Genomic DNA, 18,489 nt, shown 5'->3' with positions numbered 1-18,489 from the left:
GTGTCACAGAATCCAGACTTCTCTTCATAAAATGTAGTAGCAGATATTGTTATCAACTAGATAGTGGTAAGTGGGGAAAGCCTCCATTAACTTGTGTTTGAACTGCCTTGATTCCTAAATTCTGAATAAAACAACTTAAACTGCTGAATCGGTTTATCTACTCTGCAAGGGCAGGAGTTATTGATTGTTTTAGGCTTGGCTTCTGCCTGACTCATGGGGAAGAATGATAGGCAAATATTTGTATACTTGAGTGGCATATAATAAACTTACTGATTTCCCTTTACCCCATGATATGCTTCTAGTTATGTCATTTGAGAAAATGTGGAACCACTTAACACCAAGTGAGGCCATAGGTCAAACTACCAGCAGCTCCCCGTGATTTTCCTGCCCTACCTAGAGGCGCCAGGAATTTGATACTGAACAAGTTTCCTACTGTAGAGTTGAGTTACTAATTTCAAGTAAAGTCATTCTACAAACTCTTGCCCCTTAAACATACAGATCTCCTTCTTGTAGCCACAGGTCGGCTCTGTGGCTCTTGATCTAGTGAATACTCACATTTTGGACTACGTGGACATCTTTAATTTATCTGCTTAAGATGAGAATCAGTATAACTTGTGCATTCCAGGGGAAGAGCAGGGTTTTTTCTTACATATTTCTTTTTCCAGGAAGAAAAGTGGCAAAATCAAATCTGCTTATAAGCGTGAATGTATAAACCTCGGTTGTGATGTTGACTTTGATTTTGCTGGACCTGCCATCCATGGTACAGTTGTCTTGGGTTATGAGGGCTGGCTTGCCGGCTACCAAATGACCTTTGATAGTGCCAAATCCAAGTTGACAAGGAATAATTTCTCTGTGGGATACAAGACTGGAGACTTCCAGTTGCACACCAATGTGTAAGTATCAGAAGCTAACACGATTGCAGTTAATGAAGGTATCCAGAAATCTTGAAAACTAGGGGAAATAATTTCATTGTTGCAGCTGTAGTAGCACTGAATATGCCTACATTCTGAGTAGATTTTTTGTTGGGTGATTAATTATCAAAATAAATTTTGAAGGTCTAGAATAGCAGAAGTACTTTTAAAGCATTATTCTAAAGTATATTGGTTGTTTTAAAAAAGTTCATGCATGCATTTTTTTTAAAAAAACGGGCTACCTTCCCAACTCCAGTGAGTAGTTTTATTTCACACAACTTCAACTGGATATGATCTAGTACAAATTGGTATGAGAACTTGCCGTTTCTCATTGATAAATACTGCATTAGAGTGTGTTGGAGTTTTCAACTTCCTATTTCCAAAAATGAGGGATGCTAAAAAAAATAAATTGTAACATGGCTTGTAAATTCAAAATATATTTTGGTTAAATTAATATAATTTAGTTTTGCTAGGTAAGTAAAATGTGTAATATTGCATAAAAATCATTGCCAAGTATTTGCAGTTATGTTATATATTAATAGTGTTTAGTTAAGCCGATCAGAAGGTTGGCGGTTCAAATCCCCGCAACAACCTGTTGCTCTGTCCCAGCTCCTACCAACCTAGCAGTTTAAAAGCACGTCAGAGTGCAATTAGATAAATAGGTACCGCTCCGGCGGGAAGGTAAACGGCATTTCCATGCGCTCTGGCACTCGTTGCAGTGTTCCATTGCACCAGAAGCGGTTTAGTCATGCTGGCCACATGACCTGGAAAGCTGTCTGTGGACAAATGCCGGCTCCCTCGGCCTGAAAGCGAGATGAGCGCCGCAACCCCATAGTCGCCTTTCAGTGGGCTTAACCATCCAGGGGTCCTTTACCTTTTTTACCTTTTAGTTCAGTTGGCAGTTAGTGCATAGATCAATCGGGCCTGGAACCCTAATGCACTACAGGGTATTTGGTGAGGTGGAGGAGAACTGAATATTTATGAACAGAGCAAAAAAAATCTGTTGTAGCTTACCATCGTTGTAGCCTTTTGCTTACCAGCAGTGTCTTAAGCCACTTCTCACAGCACTTTCATAAACATAACGACTGCAAAGGAAAAACTTGACGAAATCTATTATTCTTGCCAGTGTGACTTCAGGGTCACAAGTTACTATCATGCCTTTCAGAGGGAAATGGAAGACTGCCTAAATGTTTGCATTTTGTATTATGTTTGCACTTTCTGTAGGGTGAGCCAGGGTTTTTATCTCCCACTACCACCCTCAAATGCAGTCACTTCCTATGTCACGGGGAACCCTCAATGCTCTTCTTCATTTGAATATTTTCTTTATTTTATCACTTGAATAAAAAAAACCATTTCAAAACTATTTTTCAGCAACGATGGGTCGGAGTTCGGTGGCTCAATTTACCAAAAAGTCAGCGACAACCTTGAGACTGCTGTAAACCTTAACTGGGCAGCGGGCAGCAATAGCACTCGTTTTGGAATTGCAGCAAAGTACCTGTTGGATCCTACCGCTTCTATTTCCGTAAGTAGAACTATAGAAGAAAATGCCATAGCTATCTTGGTCCACAAAACTATACATAGAAAACTTCTATATCCCTTACATGAGAAGCCCCCCCTCCCCATCATAGCTTGAATGAGCATGTCCCAACTGGCCTTTGTTCGTGCCTGAGTTTACCTTTGTGAGCTGCCTAACTCCAACTTTGGCATGGACAACTTTTCTTAATGGCTTCGTAGTCTGAATGAAACTGAGTGGGCTCTCAGTAGCACCATTTTCTCCAAGTGAGATCTAGCCCAGCAAAATGGTTAAGAACATAACCGAAGCCGCCTTGTGCAAGGACAGATAATTTGTCTACCTCAGTATCATCCACATTGATGGGCAGCATCTATTTGGAGTTTCTGAGGGGGCAGGGTCATTCCCACCCCTGTTTCGTAAGTTTACACAGATGAATTGCTTTGTGTGTAGCAAAAAATGCTGTGTACAGTCGTAGCTCGGCTCCTGAACGCTTTGGGAGTCGAATGTTCTGGCTCCCGAACAATCGAAACCCAGAAATGAATGTTATCGTTTTCGAATGTTCTTTTGGACGCCAAGTCCAATGGAGCTTCCGTAGCTTCCGACTGGCTGCAGGAGCTTCCTGCAGCCAATCAGAAGCTGCGCTTTGGAAGTCGAATGTTTCAGAAGTCGAACGGACTTCCATAATGGATTCTGTTTGACTTCCAAGGTATGACTGTATGTTCTAAGAATTCTGGTAAGGTTCACTCATGAATGGAAATGAGGTCTAATTACATAGCAGGGACTTGATTGCATTGGGGTAAGGTTTCCCACAGCTGTGCTTTGAGCTGTAAATTTAACTGTAGGTGTGCCATTATCTTTTACCCCCATCAGTAAAATTAGGAATAAACGACCTGAAGGGAACGGTTGTAAAGTTAAGATAAAACAGTATAAAGCATCCTACTGCATGTTTTAAGTGCTTTACAGATATTTGATGGAGATTATAACAGTCCAATATTGCAGTGAATAGCACTACTTCTGAGGCTTTTGCCTGGTATGGCTGTAATGGGTTCCTTTGACCTGTGGCCTCATTCTTTGCTAAGACTCATGTACATAGATGGCAGTATATAAATACTAACCCATCTCTTATTTCCATTGCGCATGACAAGATTGGAAGCTCTGTCATAGTAGAAACAGGCTTTAAAGCAAAAGAAAAGGGAAGAAAACCCAAGTTGCATAGATCTCCTGGTTGGAACAGTCCTGAGGACTAGTGATTATCTTCTGCCTACAAATTCTGGCAGCCCTTGGTAGCCAACAAAAAATGTCTGGTTGTCAGGACATGCTCCTACTCCCGTGCGTCATGTCCCTGGTCTCGTGATAACATCACTGGAATGCAGGAGAAGGTCAGGGACAAGCAGAAGTGTGACTCTGTCACCCAGCTCTGAGCTAGAGAAGGGCAGCAGAAACATGCTGCCTCTCTCTTCCTCTGTACCTGCTGGACAGCGGAAGTTTTAACCACTTGGCAGAAACAGAGACAATGCAACACGACTTCTTCATTCTCCTCTGGAGAGGGGCAGCAGGGGTGTTTGTCTGCTGCGACTGGGCCGTTGCAACTCCCGCAGCCCAGTTGTGTACAAAGACAAGGCTCTGTGCTCTTGTGGTCTCACTCCAGCTTGGTGCCAGAGTGAGGAAGCGGAGTTGCATTCATCATTACTTGGACACGGAAATTGCATTGCTAAAGCCAATTTGTGAGCTTTTGGGGCTGGTACTCATCTTGCCCACCTCGCTCATCCTTTAGGAGGAAGCCCCGGGTTTGGTGTTGCCATGGCGAGGGGATGAGAGAGAGATTATTTGAAGCCTGGTCATCATAAGTTGAAAAAGCAGTTTGAAGAAATCTTATCCTAGATTACACTCCGGTTGCGAGTGCTGCCTTCTTGCTCTAGTTGGGCACTATATTCTTTGGAGCAGGGCAAAGGGATGTTAAAATTAGGGCACAACATATTGTGACACACAAAGGATTGATAAAAATTTCATTTTGCTTCTCATTGTTTTGCAGGCAAAAGTGAACAACTCTAGTCTAGTTGGAGTTGGGTACACCCAGACCCTGAGGCCAGGTAAATAATTTTGATTAGAATGTGAGAGATATTGAAGGTTTTGCTTAATATTCAGGTTAACGGCTAGAGTCTGTTGTTAACATGCTCTTGGAAGTTGGCAGTTCTCCATTCAAGGTTCGAAAGAGACTTGATATATAACGATGAGAAAACACTGTCCAAAATGTATAAAATCTTATTAGAATAGTCAGTGAAGGACGAGGAGGTAAAATCAGCCATGGTAAAATGGGCAAGAGATCTAGGTCTCAACATACAACTCTCAGAATGGCAAAAATTAAGTTCAGAGCATGTTATTCTATTAAAGAAAACTACAGGAAGACTTTCTGTCGCTAGTATTTAACACCGAGGAAATTAGCGATAATGTACAAAAATAATTCAGACTGATGTTGGAAATGTAAGGAGCTGGTGGGATCAATGTACGTTGTCTGGTGGACTTGTAAAAGAATGAGGGATTCAGTCTATAGCAAGTTGAAAAAGATGTTCAAAATTTCATTTCCAAAAAACCTGAGGCATTTCTTTTAGGGATTATTGGGAGGGAGATTCCTAGAAATTTAAAGAAATTATTTATGTATGCCACCACGGCAGCGGCGAGAGTTTTGATTGCACAGAATTGAAAAAGTGAGATGATACCATCAAAAAAAGATTGGCTGATTAAACTAATGGAATACGCTGAGATGGATAAACTGACAGGACAGATAAGGGATCGAATGAAACAAAAATTTAGTAAAGATTGGAATATATTTAAACAATACCTGAAAGACCACTGCAGAGAATTTAATTTTTTGACTGGTTTAGATTAACTCTTGTAATGAGAAACATCAAAAAGTAGCGAAAAATTGGTTACCAATAAACTAGATTTATTATGAAACACATTCAACCAAGAACTCTAAAGGACCCAAGTAAGAAGGGGAGGGAAGTCAGAAGTAATTAGACTATTAATGTGTTGAATGAGTAAGAATATATCTTTGTTTTTCTTTATTATGATTTAGAAACACATGCACATTAACAAGAAAATGAAACTTTATACAGTACTGTGGTTTTACATTAAGAAAGCATTTCTTTTAAAAAACAATAAAGATGAATTGCAAAAAAAAGTTGACAGTTCTCAGAGTAGCAGAACTTTCCTCTTCAAAAAGGACACTTGCATTCAGTGTGAAAGTTTGAAACATTCCTTTTTGTGTCTCTGCAACTTAACTGGTACGTAGGCGCCTTTGTGTGAAGCTTGATGCTTCTAATCCCACTGGCTTCGGCATCCATGTGTGTTTCAATATAATTTACTACCTTTGAGCATTGAAAAATGTTAGCAGCAACTGATGTGTTCAGTGGACCTTGATTTCTCTAAAACCCTTTGGTTCTATTGATCTGCAGGTGTGAAGCTCACTCTGTCTGCCCTAATCGATGGGAAGAACATCAATGCTGGTGGACACAAACTTGGTCTTGGCCTAGAATTGGAGGCTTAAGAAGTGTGAAGAAAGCTGCCGCAGGAAATGGGATATCAGAAGAATATGGCCTTAAAAATGTATTTCCAGTGTGACCCGGGGGGCTTTTTTTCCTACTCAGACGGATGGCCTAGAACAAGAGCTGTATTCAGAGTATTTAGGCAGTTACTTGTTAGCTGGTTTTTAGTTAAATTGGTTACCTATCTAGTTCTCAATTCTGCATTAGTGCAGTCACTACATAATACATTATTTAAATGTATTTAACTGTTGAATGCGCTACCCACAAATAATGAAATAGACTTTATGAAAACCTGTACACATGTGTGCATGTTATGTTTCTTTTAACACGTGATAATAGCCATTGAAATAACAGAATGGATCAGTGGATGTTCTGAAAAGTAAGGTCAACGGTTTTGTTAAAATCACCTTAACTAGAAATACTTTTGGTATCCCAAGGCAATTCGAAAATTATGAATAAAACAAATACACACACATACTTGTGCCTCCAGATATGTTGAAGTTATTGATAGGGAGGGCTGAGGTCCGCCTTAATTTTGCTTTAAAAAAAGCTGCCTGTTGTTCCAGGTGCCCTTTCTCTTCGGCGTTCTGGAGCATTTGCTATGACTCCAGTTTGCCGAAGCAGTTAAATGTCCAATCTGGGGATTTCTTGAGTTTGGCCATGGCTTAGCGAGATCTTTTGAGTGGAGTAGTACTCTTGGGGCAATCGTTTAGTGCTGCCACAGAGCCTAGGACTTGCCGATCAGAAGGTCGGCGGTTTGAATCCGCTCAATGGGGTGAGCTCCCGTTGCTTGGTCCCTGTTCCTGCCAACCTAGCAGTTCGAAAGCACGTCAGAGTGCAAGTAGATAAATAGGTACCACTCCAGTGGGAAGGTAAACGGCATTTCCGTGTGCTGCTCTGGTTCGCCAGAAGCGGCTTAGTCATGCTGGCCACATGACCCGGAAGCTGTACGCCAGCTCCCTTGGCCAATAAAGCGAGATGAGCGCCGCAACCCCAGAGTCGGCCACGACCGGACCTAATGGTCAGGGGTCCCTTTACCTTTAAGGAATCATAGAATTGTAGAGTTGGAAGGGACCTCGAGGGTCATCCAAGCCGCTGAAATGCAGGAATCATGCCCTCAGCTGTCCATGGGTGGGCTGGAACCACCAACCTTCTGGTTAGCAGCCATGTGCATGGACCTGTTGAACCACCCAAGGGCTGCTTCTCTTCTTGCCTATTAACAAAATATGCCAGCAATATGAAATGGAAGCGGCTTTGGGAGGAAGAGGTACAGAGATTGCCCCCTCGCTTGCCCTCCTTAGGTGCTGTGCCCCTCAACATGGAGATTGGAAGAGTGGAGATGTATTAGCTCTGACCCTGCCCCCCTCTACATGTTGGAGGGCAAACGTCTGCCATGGGGAGTCTGCTCTACTTGCATAGGCTCCCCACAGAATTTAGAAACCCCAAGACAATGAAAGTGGCAGAGCTAGCGTGCTTGCCTGCACCCTGCCTCATACAGTCCTACTTACATGAGGGAAAGACATTCCTGAATAGTGTTTCATAGCTGCATTGGGTACATACATTTATTTTGACACATTGTAGAATGCGCCCATGCTTGGTTCATGCGTGAAACTGTTCTCGGTGCCTGTTGGCTTCGGGAGCTATTGGTTGCAGTGTCTGGGATTTTTTAAAGCACCTCCATCAATTGCTTTCTCCCAGATGTTGAGAATAGCTTGCTACACATCCTAGCCCTGTATTACCCCTAAATGGTGGATCTACAAGAGATAGTAAAAGGTCTGTTCCTCTGCGTTGTTTTTTTTAAAATTGTTATTTATTAAATTTGTGTACTGCTCTTCATCCATAGATCTCACGGCGGTTCACAACATAAGAGGTAAAAAAAATACAACAAGAAAAACAAACCAATAGCCCCCCTATCTCCCACAAACACATTTAAAAGGATATTGGATGTTAACCAGACAAAGGCCTGGTTGAAGAGAAACCTTTTTGCCTAGTGCCTAAAGGTGTATAATGAAGGCACCAGCCAAACCTCCCTGGGGAAAGCATTCCACAGATGGAGCCACTGCAGAACAGGCCCATTCTCATATTGCTACTCTCCAGACCTGGAGGGGCAATGGACGCCCCCTTCCTGATTTAGATCATTGGGATTATTGAAAAGGGGCAAATGGGGCTTGTCAACCTGGGAAGGCAGCCCATCTGGGAGAAGGAGCATTCTGATCCTAAAGCTCCACTGCCTTGCAGATATCTTCGGGAGAAGAAAAGGATAAGGAGTTAAGCCCTACACAGATCTGGAGTGGAGTCCCTAAGGTGGTTGGATGCTTCCTTGTCCGCCTCCTGGCAACTCCTGCAACCCAGCTGGTGCCAAACTTACTGCTCTGCTTTCCTTTGGACCATGTCAGCGAGGCCGAGGGGGTGGGTCTTGTGGTCTGGGCAGCCCAGGACCTCCATAGACACAGTGGCATAGCGTGGGGGGTGCAGGAGGGGCTGGCCGCACCGGGCGCAACATCTGGGGGTTAGGGTTAGGGGGCGCAAATCCACGGGTTAGGGGGCACAAATTACTTGCCTTGCCCCGGGTGCTGACAACCCACGCTACGCCACTGCATAGACACTACCCAGGCTTGTGCCCCGGGAGGTCACTTCATTGATTTGACTTCACCCCCGGAGGTTCACTGTATTGTTTCCTGAGACGGATGGATGTAAAGCAATCATTTAAAAAGCCCCAATCTTGCTCAACAGGACATTGGAGACTTACTAATATTGAAATGTGTGGGATCTAGAAAAGGTTTTCTACAGGACTGGACTCTCCTAGCCTTCAAGATTACAGGGACTGTTCTTTCTATCCAGGAAGCATTTACTGTCTCCTTTACCCAGCAGTTGGCGGGTGGCGCTGTGGGTTAAACCACAGAGCCTAGGACTTGCCGATCAGAAGGTCGCCGGTTCAAATCCCCGCGACGGGGTGAGCTCCCGTTGCTCGGTCCCTGCTCCTGCTAACCTAGTAGTTCGAAAGCACGTCAAAGTGCAAGTAGATAAATAGGTACCGCTCCGGCGGGAAGGTAAAGGGTGTTTCTGTGCACTGCTCTGGTTCGCCAGAAGCAGCTTCGTCATGCTGGCCACATGACCCGGAAGCTGTGCGCCAGCTCCCTTGGCCAATAAAGCGAGATGAGTACCCCAACCCCAGAGTCATCCATGACTGGACCTAAAGGGTTTTCTTGTGTGTGTGTGTGTGTGTGTGTTTCTTTCTTTGTGGCTCATTAGCTGTTTTCCCTGTGTAAAGGTCAGAGGGGGCAGGGTTTCTGTTGAGGCAGGGGATTAGCTGTGGGAGGAGCTTATCAGAGTTTGCAGGGCATCAGTTGAAGAAGTTAGATCCATCTTTTAGATTTAGGGGAGCTAGTCTCAAACGTTTGTTGGGGGAGATCTAGGTGTTTTTTTGTGTGGGGGAAGTTATTTGTCCTGTCTTCAAGCTTTTTATGATGGAGGACCTCTGTAGCCAACCCCAACGACACGATCTCAAGATGGAAGGGGAGGGAACAGCTGCAGTCGCCTGCGATTCCTGCGCAATGTTTGCCATCTTGCCAAAGGTTGCAGGCAGTTTTACCTGCAGCAATTGCATGTTGATTGCCCTCTTAAAAGACAAAGTCCAGCAACTGGAGGAACGTGTAGCTACGCTCCAAAGAATTAGAGAGCTGGAGCTCTTCTTGGAAGCAACAGAGCACACCGTCTCCACCAAGGAGGAGACAGGGGACTCCCCTGAGAAGGAGTCTAGTTCACCAACACAGGAGCCAGATATATGGAGAAACGTGACTCAAAGAAGTAGGAGGCCCAGGGTTCACTCTGATTGCTTAGAAATACACAATCGCTTTGAGGTCCTCTCCCCTAGCATGGAAGACGAAGAGCAGACTCCATTTGAGGATCTCTCCCTCATTACAGTCGATCAGGTATATGAAGATGAGCAGCAAAGTCAGTCCTCAGGGAATGTGCAGGCGACCTTGGAACGGACAGCTCACGGAAGAACCCCGACCAAACCCAAGAGGAGGCGTGTAGTGGTGATAGGGGATTCCCTACTGAGGGGAACAGAAGCAGTGATCTGTGGGCCTGACAAGATGTCTCGGGAAGTGTGCTGTCTCCCCGGGGCTAAGATCCAAGATGTAACTGAACGACTGCAAGGAATCATAAAACCCACTGACAAATACCCCTTCCTCTTGGTTCATGTGGGAACCAATGACACTGCAAGCAATAGCCTCCAGAAGATCAAAAGAGACTACGAGGCTCTCGGCAGGAAATTGAAGCAACTAAATGCACAAATTGTCATCTCATCTGTCCTCCCAGTTGAACGACGTGGCCCAGGGAGAGAGGGGGAAATAGTGGAAGTGAACAGCTGGCTTCGCAAATGGTGTAAACAGGAACGGTTTGGATTCTTAGATCACGGACTGCAGTTTCTTGAAGATGGACTTCTGGCAAGTGATGGGCTGCACCTCACAACGGTTGGGAGAAATGTTTTTGCCAAAAATCTCAGAAACCTCATCAGGAGGGCTTTAAACTGACTAATGTGGGGGAGGGAGACAGTGCTCCTGAAGGTAGGAGTCTATCAATTAATGAAGATGATCATCCAAATGTCATAGACCAAATGGAGCAAACAGCACGCGGACCTAGTGGTGGGAGGAAAAAATCCTTAAATAAGAGACACGGGGGAATGATTAATGGACTTCAATGTCTGTACACTAATGCGCAAAGCATGGGAAATAAACAAGATGAGCTTGAGCTCTTGGTACAGCAAACTAAATATGACATAATAGGCATCACTGAAACCTGGTGGGATAAGTCCCACGATTGGAATGTAATAATGGGGGGATACAATCTATTTCAGAGAAACAGACCAGACAAGAAAGGAGGAGGAGTGGCGTTATATGTCAGGGATGTGTATACCTGTGAAGAGATCCAAGATTTAGATCCTCAAAGCCAAAGTGAGAGCATTTGGGTCAAAATTAAGGGAGAGAAGAATAACAGAGACCTCATTGTGGGAGTTTACTATAGATCCCCAAGCCAAACGGAGGACATAGATGATGCCTTCCTGGAACAGATGGCCAAGCATGCAAAAGGAAGGGAGATAGTAGTAATGGGGGACTTCAATTACCCGGATATTTGTTGGACGTCAAACTCAGCCAAGAGCATAAGGTCAAACAGATTCCTCACTGGCCTTGCAGACAACTTCATTGTCCAGAAAGTGGGAGAAGCAACAAGAGGAACAGCCATTTTAGATCTGGTCCTAACCAATGTTGATGACCTGGTTAGTGGGGTAGAAGTGGAAGGATCATTAGGCGCGAGTGATCATGCTCTTCTGAAGTTTACTATACAGCGGAAAGGAGCAGCCAAGCATACTAGGACTCAATTTCTTGACTTTAAGAAAGCCGACTTCATAAAACTTAGGGAAGTGCTGGGTGAGATCCCATGGACAACAATACTAAAAGGAAAGGGAGTTCATGATGGCTGGGAGTTTGTTAAGAGGGAGATACTAAAAGCACAACATCAGGCAATACCAATGAGACGGAAACATGGAAGGTGCCTAAAGAAGCCAGGGTGGCTATCTAAAGAACTTTTAACTGAATTAAGATTAAAAAAGGATGTGTACAGAAAATGGAAAAGGGGGGAAACCACCAAAGAGGAATTCAAACAAATAGCCAGCACGTGTAGACACAAAGTCAGAAAAGCTAAAGCACAGAATGAACTCAGGCTTGCTAGAGAGGTTAAAAGCAACAAAAAAGGCTTTTATGGGTATGTTCGTAGCAAAAGGAAGAACAAAGAAACAATGGGATCACTCAGAGGAGAAGATGGTGAAATGCAAACAGGGGACACAGAAAGGGCTGAACTCCTCAATGCCTTCTTTGCCTCAGTCTTCTCCGATAAAGAAAACAATGCCCGACCTGAAGAATTTGGAGCAAATGATTCAGCAAAGGAAACACAGCCCAGAATAACTAAGGAGATAGTACAAGAATATTTGGCTAGTTTAGATGTATTCAAGTCTCCAGGGCCAGATGAACTGCATCCAAGAGTATTAAAAGAACTGGCAGATGTGATCTCAGAACCACTGGCAGTCATCTTTGAGAATTCCTGGAGAACAGGCGAAGTCCCGGCAGACTGGAGGAGGGCAAATGTTGTCCCTATTTTCAAAAAGGGGAAAAGAGAGGACCCAAATAATTACCGCCCAGTCAGTCTGACATCAATAGCAGGGAAGATTCTGGAGCAGATCATTAAGCAAACAGTCTGTGAGCACCTAGAAAGGATTGCTGTGATCACCAATAGTCAGCATGGATTTCTGAAAAATAAGTCATGTCAGACTAACCTGATCTCGTTTTTTGACAGAATTACAAGCCTGGTAGATGAAGGGAACGCAGTGGATGTAGCCTACCTTGATTTCAGCAAGGCATTTGACAAGGTGCCCCATGATATTCTTGTAAAGAAGCTGGTAAAATGCGGTCTTGACTATGCTAGCACTCAGTGGATTTGTAACTGGCTGACTGACCGAACCCAAAGGGTGCTCATCAATGGTTCCTCTTCATCCTGGAGAAGAGTGACTAGTGGGGTGCCACAGGGTTCTGTCTTGGGCCCGGTCTTATTCAACATCTTTATCAACGACTTGGATGATGGACTCAAGGGCATCCTGATCAAATTTGCAGATGACACCAAACTGGGAGGGGTGGCTAACACCCCAGAGGACAGGATCACACTTCAAAACGACCTTGACAGATTAGAGAACTGGGCAAAAATAAACAAGATGAATTTTAACAGGGAGAAATGTAAAGTATTGCACTTGGGCAAAAAAAATGAGAGGCACAAATACAAGATGGGGGACACCTGGCTTGAGAGCAGTACATGTGAAAAGGATCTAGGAGTCTTGGTTGACCACAAACTTGACATGAGCCAACAGTGTGACGCGGCAGCTAAAAAAGCCAATGCAATTCTGGGCTGCATCAATAGGAGTATAGCATCTAGATCAAGGGAAGTAATAGTGCCACTGTATTCTGCTCTGGTCAGACCACACCTGGAGTACTGTGTCCAGTTCTGGGCACCACAATTCAAGAAGGACGCTGACAAACTGGAACGTGTCCAGAGGAGGGCAACCAAAATGGTCAAAGGCCTGGAAACGATGCCTTATGAGGAACGGCTAAGGGAGCTGGGCATGTTTAGCCTGGAGAAGAGGAGGTTAAGGGGTGATATGATAGCCATGTTCAAATATATAAAAGGATGTCACATAGAGGAGGGAGAAAGGTTGTTTTCTGCTGCTCCGGAGAAGCGGACACGGAGCAATGGATCCAAACTACAAGAAAGAAGATTCCACCTAAACATTCGGAAGAACTTCCTGACAGTAAGAGCTGTTCGACAGTGGAATTTGCTGCCAAGGAGTGTGGTGGAGTCTCCTACTTTGGAGGTCTTTAAGCAGAGGCTTGACAACCATATGTCAGGAGTGCTCTGATGGTGTTTCCTGCTTGGCAGGGGGTTGGACTCGATGGCCCTTGTGGTCTCTTCCAACTCTATGATTCTATGATTCTATGATTCTATGATTAATGGTCAGGGGTCCCTTTACCTTTACCCAGCAGTTGAGCCCCCTTTGTTCTGGTGGCTCTATTTAGCTCAGCAAGGCAAAGCTCAAGTGTGCAAATGATATGCAGACTTCGGGTCTTCCAAGTAACTTACCAATGTCCTTGGGCTGCCATAACCCCAAGCAAATGTGGCAATGAGGAGACTGCAAGGACATTCATAGCACAGCAAGTAATGTGACACCCAGGTTAAAGCTGAGATACGAGCGAGATTATCTGCAAAGTGATTCACAAGTGGGTCACAAAGGTTTACCAAGTGTTCCTCATGTGTAAATTAAAGTCTGTAGAGATGGAGAGAGAAATTGATTTAGAACATCCTGGAGTCTGCTTGGGAAGTTCATTTTAGAAAGGAATTAGTTGCAGTTCACATTCACCCCCTCCAGAAGAGAACTAACTCTGTTTCCAGTTCGATTTGCAGCTCATTATGTAATTGATTCACGTGGTCCTTGGCTTCAGCTCCCCTCCAGCCTTCAGAATTTTACAAGCTGCTCTGCTGGAGTATAAAATAGACATAAGAAACCATCAAAACACACAGTGTAATGTGAACAACTGTTTCATTTATTTCCCCCAACAATTAGGACCTTCAAACTTAACACAGCAGCATTACTTTTTAGTGGCCACAAACCCAGAATTAAGTGTGACGAAGCTCCTATACATATACAAATGATTGAAATGCAATTAAATTGAATTAAAATTGCCCCAAGCCCCACTGCAAAAGGAACTTCATTTGCTTTTCAGTTCCCCCCCAAATTATAAGGAATGGCTTTCAGGTGCCATTCAGTGCCATTTTTGAATCTGTTTATAGTGAATTAATTTGTCTGATTTAGTTCATGCCAAGCACTGATCAGAGCTAGAACCGAGTGGCTGAAAAAACAAGCAAAATAAGGTTGAGCTAATAAGTTGGAGTAACTTGGGAGAAAGGTTTAAGCAACTTTCCGTCTCCAGAGTTTCATGCAAATAGCCTTGAATGGGCGACAGGGCATGTGAACTTTGACCTCTCTGGAGTGAGGAACTGTGTGCACATTGGATATTGCCAAAATAAGGGGAAACAGCCACCAAAAAAAGAGGATTCAGATTCACATATAGTCTTCATATGTTACCATACATATATGTGTGCAAATATATAGACTCGATTGCTATAATTTAAACAGAAATACAATACGGAAAAGCTGCTCTGGTAATCTGTGTCTGCCTCCTCATTTCTGCTGCCCAGATACAAACTATGGATGGGCAGCTTCAAACCACCAGCAACACTCCTCTTTTTTTGGGGGGGGGGGGTCTTAATCTTTAAATTGGACTTGGACAGGACAGCGCTTCAGATTAGATCTGGCCCATCCATGAGGCAGACGCCTTGGGTGGTGGAATCCCCGGGATGGCTTTCCATCCCTCCTGCTAGAAAAGAGAGGCGAAGTGCTGGCGGCTTCCAGCGAGATCTCTCAAACGGGATCTCGCTGGAACTTGGGAATTGCTGCCACACTGCCCCGATCCGCAAGGCTTCAGGGAGGCAAGGCCTCTTCCCTCTTCACCTCCAATGGCCAAACGTAACATGCCGTCCCTGCTTTGGATAGAAGGCTGTCTTCTGTCAAGTATGGTAAAAGATAAAGGTAAAGTCCAGTCAAAGGTGAATATGGGGTACAGCGGTCATCTCGCATTCGGGCCGAGGGAGCCGGCGTTTGTCTACAGAGGCAGCAGATGAGAGAGACACCTACAAGATGTTTCTCTCTCTGTGTGAGAGAGAGTCAGAGCCTTCTCCCGTTTCTAAACTCTACCATCTCAGCCCCGCAAGCTACTGGCAACTCTTCTTCAGCAGGCAAAAAGTTCCCTGCACATAGGGTTTCCATATTTCAAAAAAGTAAAATTCCTGACACCCACATAATTGTTGAACTTTCTTTTTGGGGAACAAACCCAAACTGTTGAGCATTTTTGGGGAAAACTCCACCCCCCAAATAGTTGTTTTAAGCTTTTTGAGCTGTTTCCACTGCTTTTTCCATCGCGTTGCCTGCTGAAGAAGAGTCGCCAGTAGCTTGCCGGGCTGAGATGGTAGAGTTTAGAAATGGGAGAAGGCCAGTCTGATGTGGAGCAATTGCACCATCTGCTGGCAATCCAGAGCAAAACAAAACAAAACTACGGAGGAGAGATTTATGGAATGCTGCTTAATGAATAGCTGGAGCCTAAACCCTAACCGCTGGTGGTCTGGCTAAATCTATAACTAAATCTATAACTATATAAATATATAGTTGCAGAGTCTCCAAGTGTCCCTATTTTCCAAGGACGTTCCTGATTTAGAGAAGCGGTTCCGGTTTCTGATTTGATCCAGGAATGTCCTGCTTTTCCTTAGGACGTCCCAGTTTTCATGGGAGAAATTTTGGAGGTTATGGTAAGATTTTCATCAGAGAAATGTTGGAGGGTTTGGAGTTGCAGTTTCACATGGTAAGCTTTCCTTTGACTTAATACTGTGTTTGTGTGTGTGTGTGTGTGAGAGAGAGAGAGAGAGAGAGAGAGAGAGAGAGGAGAGGAAGAAGAAGAAGAAGAAGAAGAAGAAGAAGAAGAAGAAGAAGAAGAAGAAGAAGAAGAAGAAGAAGAAGAGTAGTAGTAGTAGTAGTAGTAGTAGTAGTAGTTTGGATTTGATATCCCGCTTTATCACTACCCTAAGGAGTCTCAAAGCGGCTAACATTCTCCTTTCCCTTCCTCCCCCACAACAAACACTCTGTGAGGTGAGTGGGGCTGAGAGACTTCAGAGCAGTGTGACTGGCCCAAGGTCACCCAGCAGCTGCATGTGGAGGAGCAGAGATGCGAACCCGGTTCACCAGATTACGAGTCTACCGCTCTTAACCACTACACCACACTGGAGAGAGGGGGGGTTGTATGTGAATGCTTAGTACAGGCTTCCTCATCAACCTTGGCCCTCCAGATGTTTTTGGCCTACAACTCCCATGATCCCTAGCTAGCAGGACCAGTGGTCAGGGATGATGGGAATTGTGGTCTCAAAACATCTGGAGGGCCGAGGTTGAGGAAGCCTGGCTTAGTACTTCCTCACCCCACAATCCTTGCATGTAGAAAACCAGCATGTCAGAAGGACAGTTCACCCTTCTCCAAGATGTGCTAGCTTTCTAAGTAAAGGAATATGTGGGGTTGGTTTTTTTAAATGATGCATTCAACACATAACCCTCTCACATTTCATTTCATCTTGTTTAATATATTTCCATGCTTCTTTTCACTCACATGTATCACAAAGCAGCTCGCAAGCGATAAATAACAATAACAGAACAGCACACCACAGTTACAACTTAAATCATATAGAAAAACGAACAAATTGCCAGTAGCAATTGCAAATCATCGGTAAAACAACCACCTTCGGTAAAACACCTGAAGGAGTGTCTCCACCCCCATCGTTCTGCTCAGACACTGAGGTCCAGGGCTGAGGGCCTTCTGGCGGTTCCCTTGCTGTTACAGGGAAGCAGGCAGAGGGCCTTCTCGGTAGTGGCACCTGCCCTGTGGAACACCCTCCCACCAGATGTCAAGGAGATAAGTAATTCTATAACCTCTAGAATATATCCGAAGGCAGCCCTGTATAGGTTTTAAGGTTTAAGGTTTAGTGATTTTTTTATATATGTTGGAAGTCACCCAGAGTTGCTGGGGCAACCCAACCAGATAGGCAGTGTACAAATAAAAATAAAAATAATGAATATATTATTTATATATATCCCGCCCATCCGGCTGGATTTCGCCAGTCACTCTGGGCAGCTTCCAACAAAAGATTAAAAATACATTAAAACATCAGTCATTAAAAACTTCCCTAAACAGGGCTGCCTTCAGATGTCTTCTAAAAGTCAGGTAGTTGTTTATCTCCTTGACATCTGATGGGAGGGTGTTCCACAGAGTGGGTGCTACCACCGAGAAGGCCCTCTGCCTGGTTCTCTGTAACTTTGCTTCTTGCAGTGAGGGAACTGCCAGAAGGCCCTTGGTGCTAGACCTCAATGTCCGTGTTGAATGATGGGGAGGGAGACGCTCCTTCAGGTATACTGGGCTGAGGCTGTTTAGGGCTTTAAAGGTCAGCACTAACACTTTGAATTGTGCTCGGAAATGTACTGGGAGCCAATGTAGGTCTTTCAAGACCGGTGTTATATGGTCTCGGTGGCCGCTCCCAGTCACCAGTCTAGCTGCCGCATTCTGGATTAGCTGTAGTTTCCGGGTCACCTTCAAAGGTAGCCCCACGTAGAGCGCATTGCAGTAGTCCAAGCGGGAGATAACTAGAGCATGCACCACTCTGGTGAGACAGTCCACGGGCAGGTAGGGTCTTAGCCTGTGTACCAGATGGAGCTGGGAGACAGCTGCCCTGGATACAGAATTGACCTGCACCTCCATGGACAGCTGTGAGTCCAAAATGACTCCCAGGCTGCGCACCTGGTCCTTCAGGGGCACAGTTACCCCATTCAGGACCAGGGAATCCTCCACCCCCGCCCACCCCCTGTCCCCCAAGAACAGTACTTCTGTCTTGTCAGGATGCAACCTCAACCCATTAGCCACCATCCATCCTCCAGCCGCCTCCAGGCACTCACACAGGACGTGTCACCACCTATTATCTATTATCACCGCCTATTATCTGCCTGATATAGGACAGTCCAGGTCAAGTTCTACTGGGCAATGCTGCTGCCCATGCAACAAGCCCTGAGCCCCATGAGGACTCAAGAACAGCTGACATAGTTGGGTATGTTTAGTTAGGAGGATATAAAGTATGGGGTGGGAGGGGACATGTTGTGGGTCTTCAAATACCTGAAGGGTTGTCACCCAGAAGATGGAGCAGACAGTTTTTGAGAGTGGTTAGGAGGCTCCTATTCCCCTCACAGAGCTAGATTTCTCAGAGTTCCCCGGGGAGAGGGATTGACTGTTAAACCTCCATGGGAATTCTAGCTATGCAAGGGGAACAAAGG

At 44.7% G+C, this 18,489-nt stretch overlaps 1 protein-coding gene and 1 long non-coding RNA gene across 6 annotated transcripts in view; one reads left to right on the top strand and one right to left on the bottom strand.

Moving 5' to 3' along the window:
- Nucleotides 1–6,446, top strand: part of VDAC2 (voltage dependent anion channel 2) — a 20,427-nt gene extending 13,981 nt beyond the window's left edge. For all 3 annotated transcript variants that reach the window (XM_082225152.1, XM_082225154.1, XM_082225153.1), the window contains 4 exons: nucleotides 666–893; nucleotides 2,283–2,433; nucleotides 4,457–4,514; nucleotides 5,880–6,446. In XM_082225152.1, the coding sequence (XP_082081278.1) occupies nucleotides 666–893; nucleotides 2,283–2,433; nucleotides 4,457–4,514; nucleotides 5,880–5,971 (529 nt within the window). In that variant the 3' untranslated portion in view covers nucleotides 5,972–6,446. The remainder of the gene's footprint in view (nucleotides 1–665; nucleotides 894–2,282; nucleotides 2,434–4,456; nucleotides 4,515–5,879) is intronic.
- The window catches only part of LOC309533621, a 20,219-nt gene extending 1,730 nt beyond the window's left edge, over nucleotides 1–18,489 (bottom strand). The window contains exons 1-3 of one of the 3 annotated variants that reach the window (XR_014220321.1): nucleotides 18,332–18,489; nucleotides 13,656–14,051; nucleotides 8,629–8,647 (exon numbers count right to left, since the gene is read on the bottom strand). This is a non-coding gene — a long non-coding RNA (uncharacterized lncRNA). Of the gene's footprint in view, nucleotides 1–8,628; nucleotides 8,648–8,691; nucleotides 8,828–13,545; nucleotides 14,052–18,331 lie in introns of those variants that run through there. The other 2 variants (XR_014220322.1, XR_014220320.1) reach the window with 2 other exon arrangements.

Source organism: Podarcis vaucheri (genome assembly GCF_965113315.1).
Source record: "Podarcis vaucheri genome assembly, chromosome: 5".
In the NCBI taxonomy this organism is placed as follows: Eukaryota; Metazoa; Chordata; class Lepidosauria; order Squamata; family Lacertidae; genus Podarcis; species Podarcis vaucheri.
This window is presented reverse-complemented; position numbering and strand designations above follow the sequence as displayed.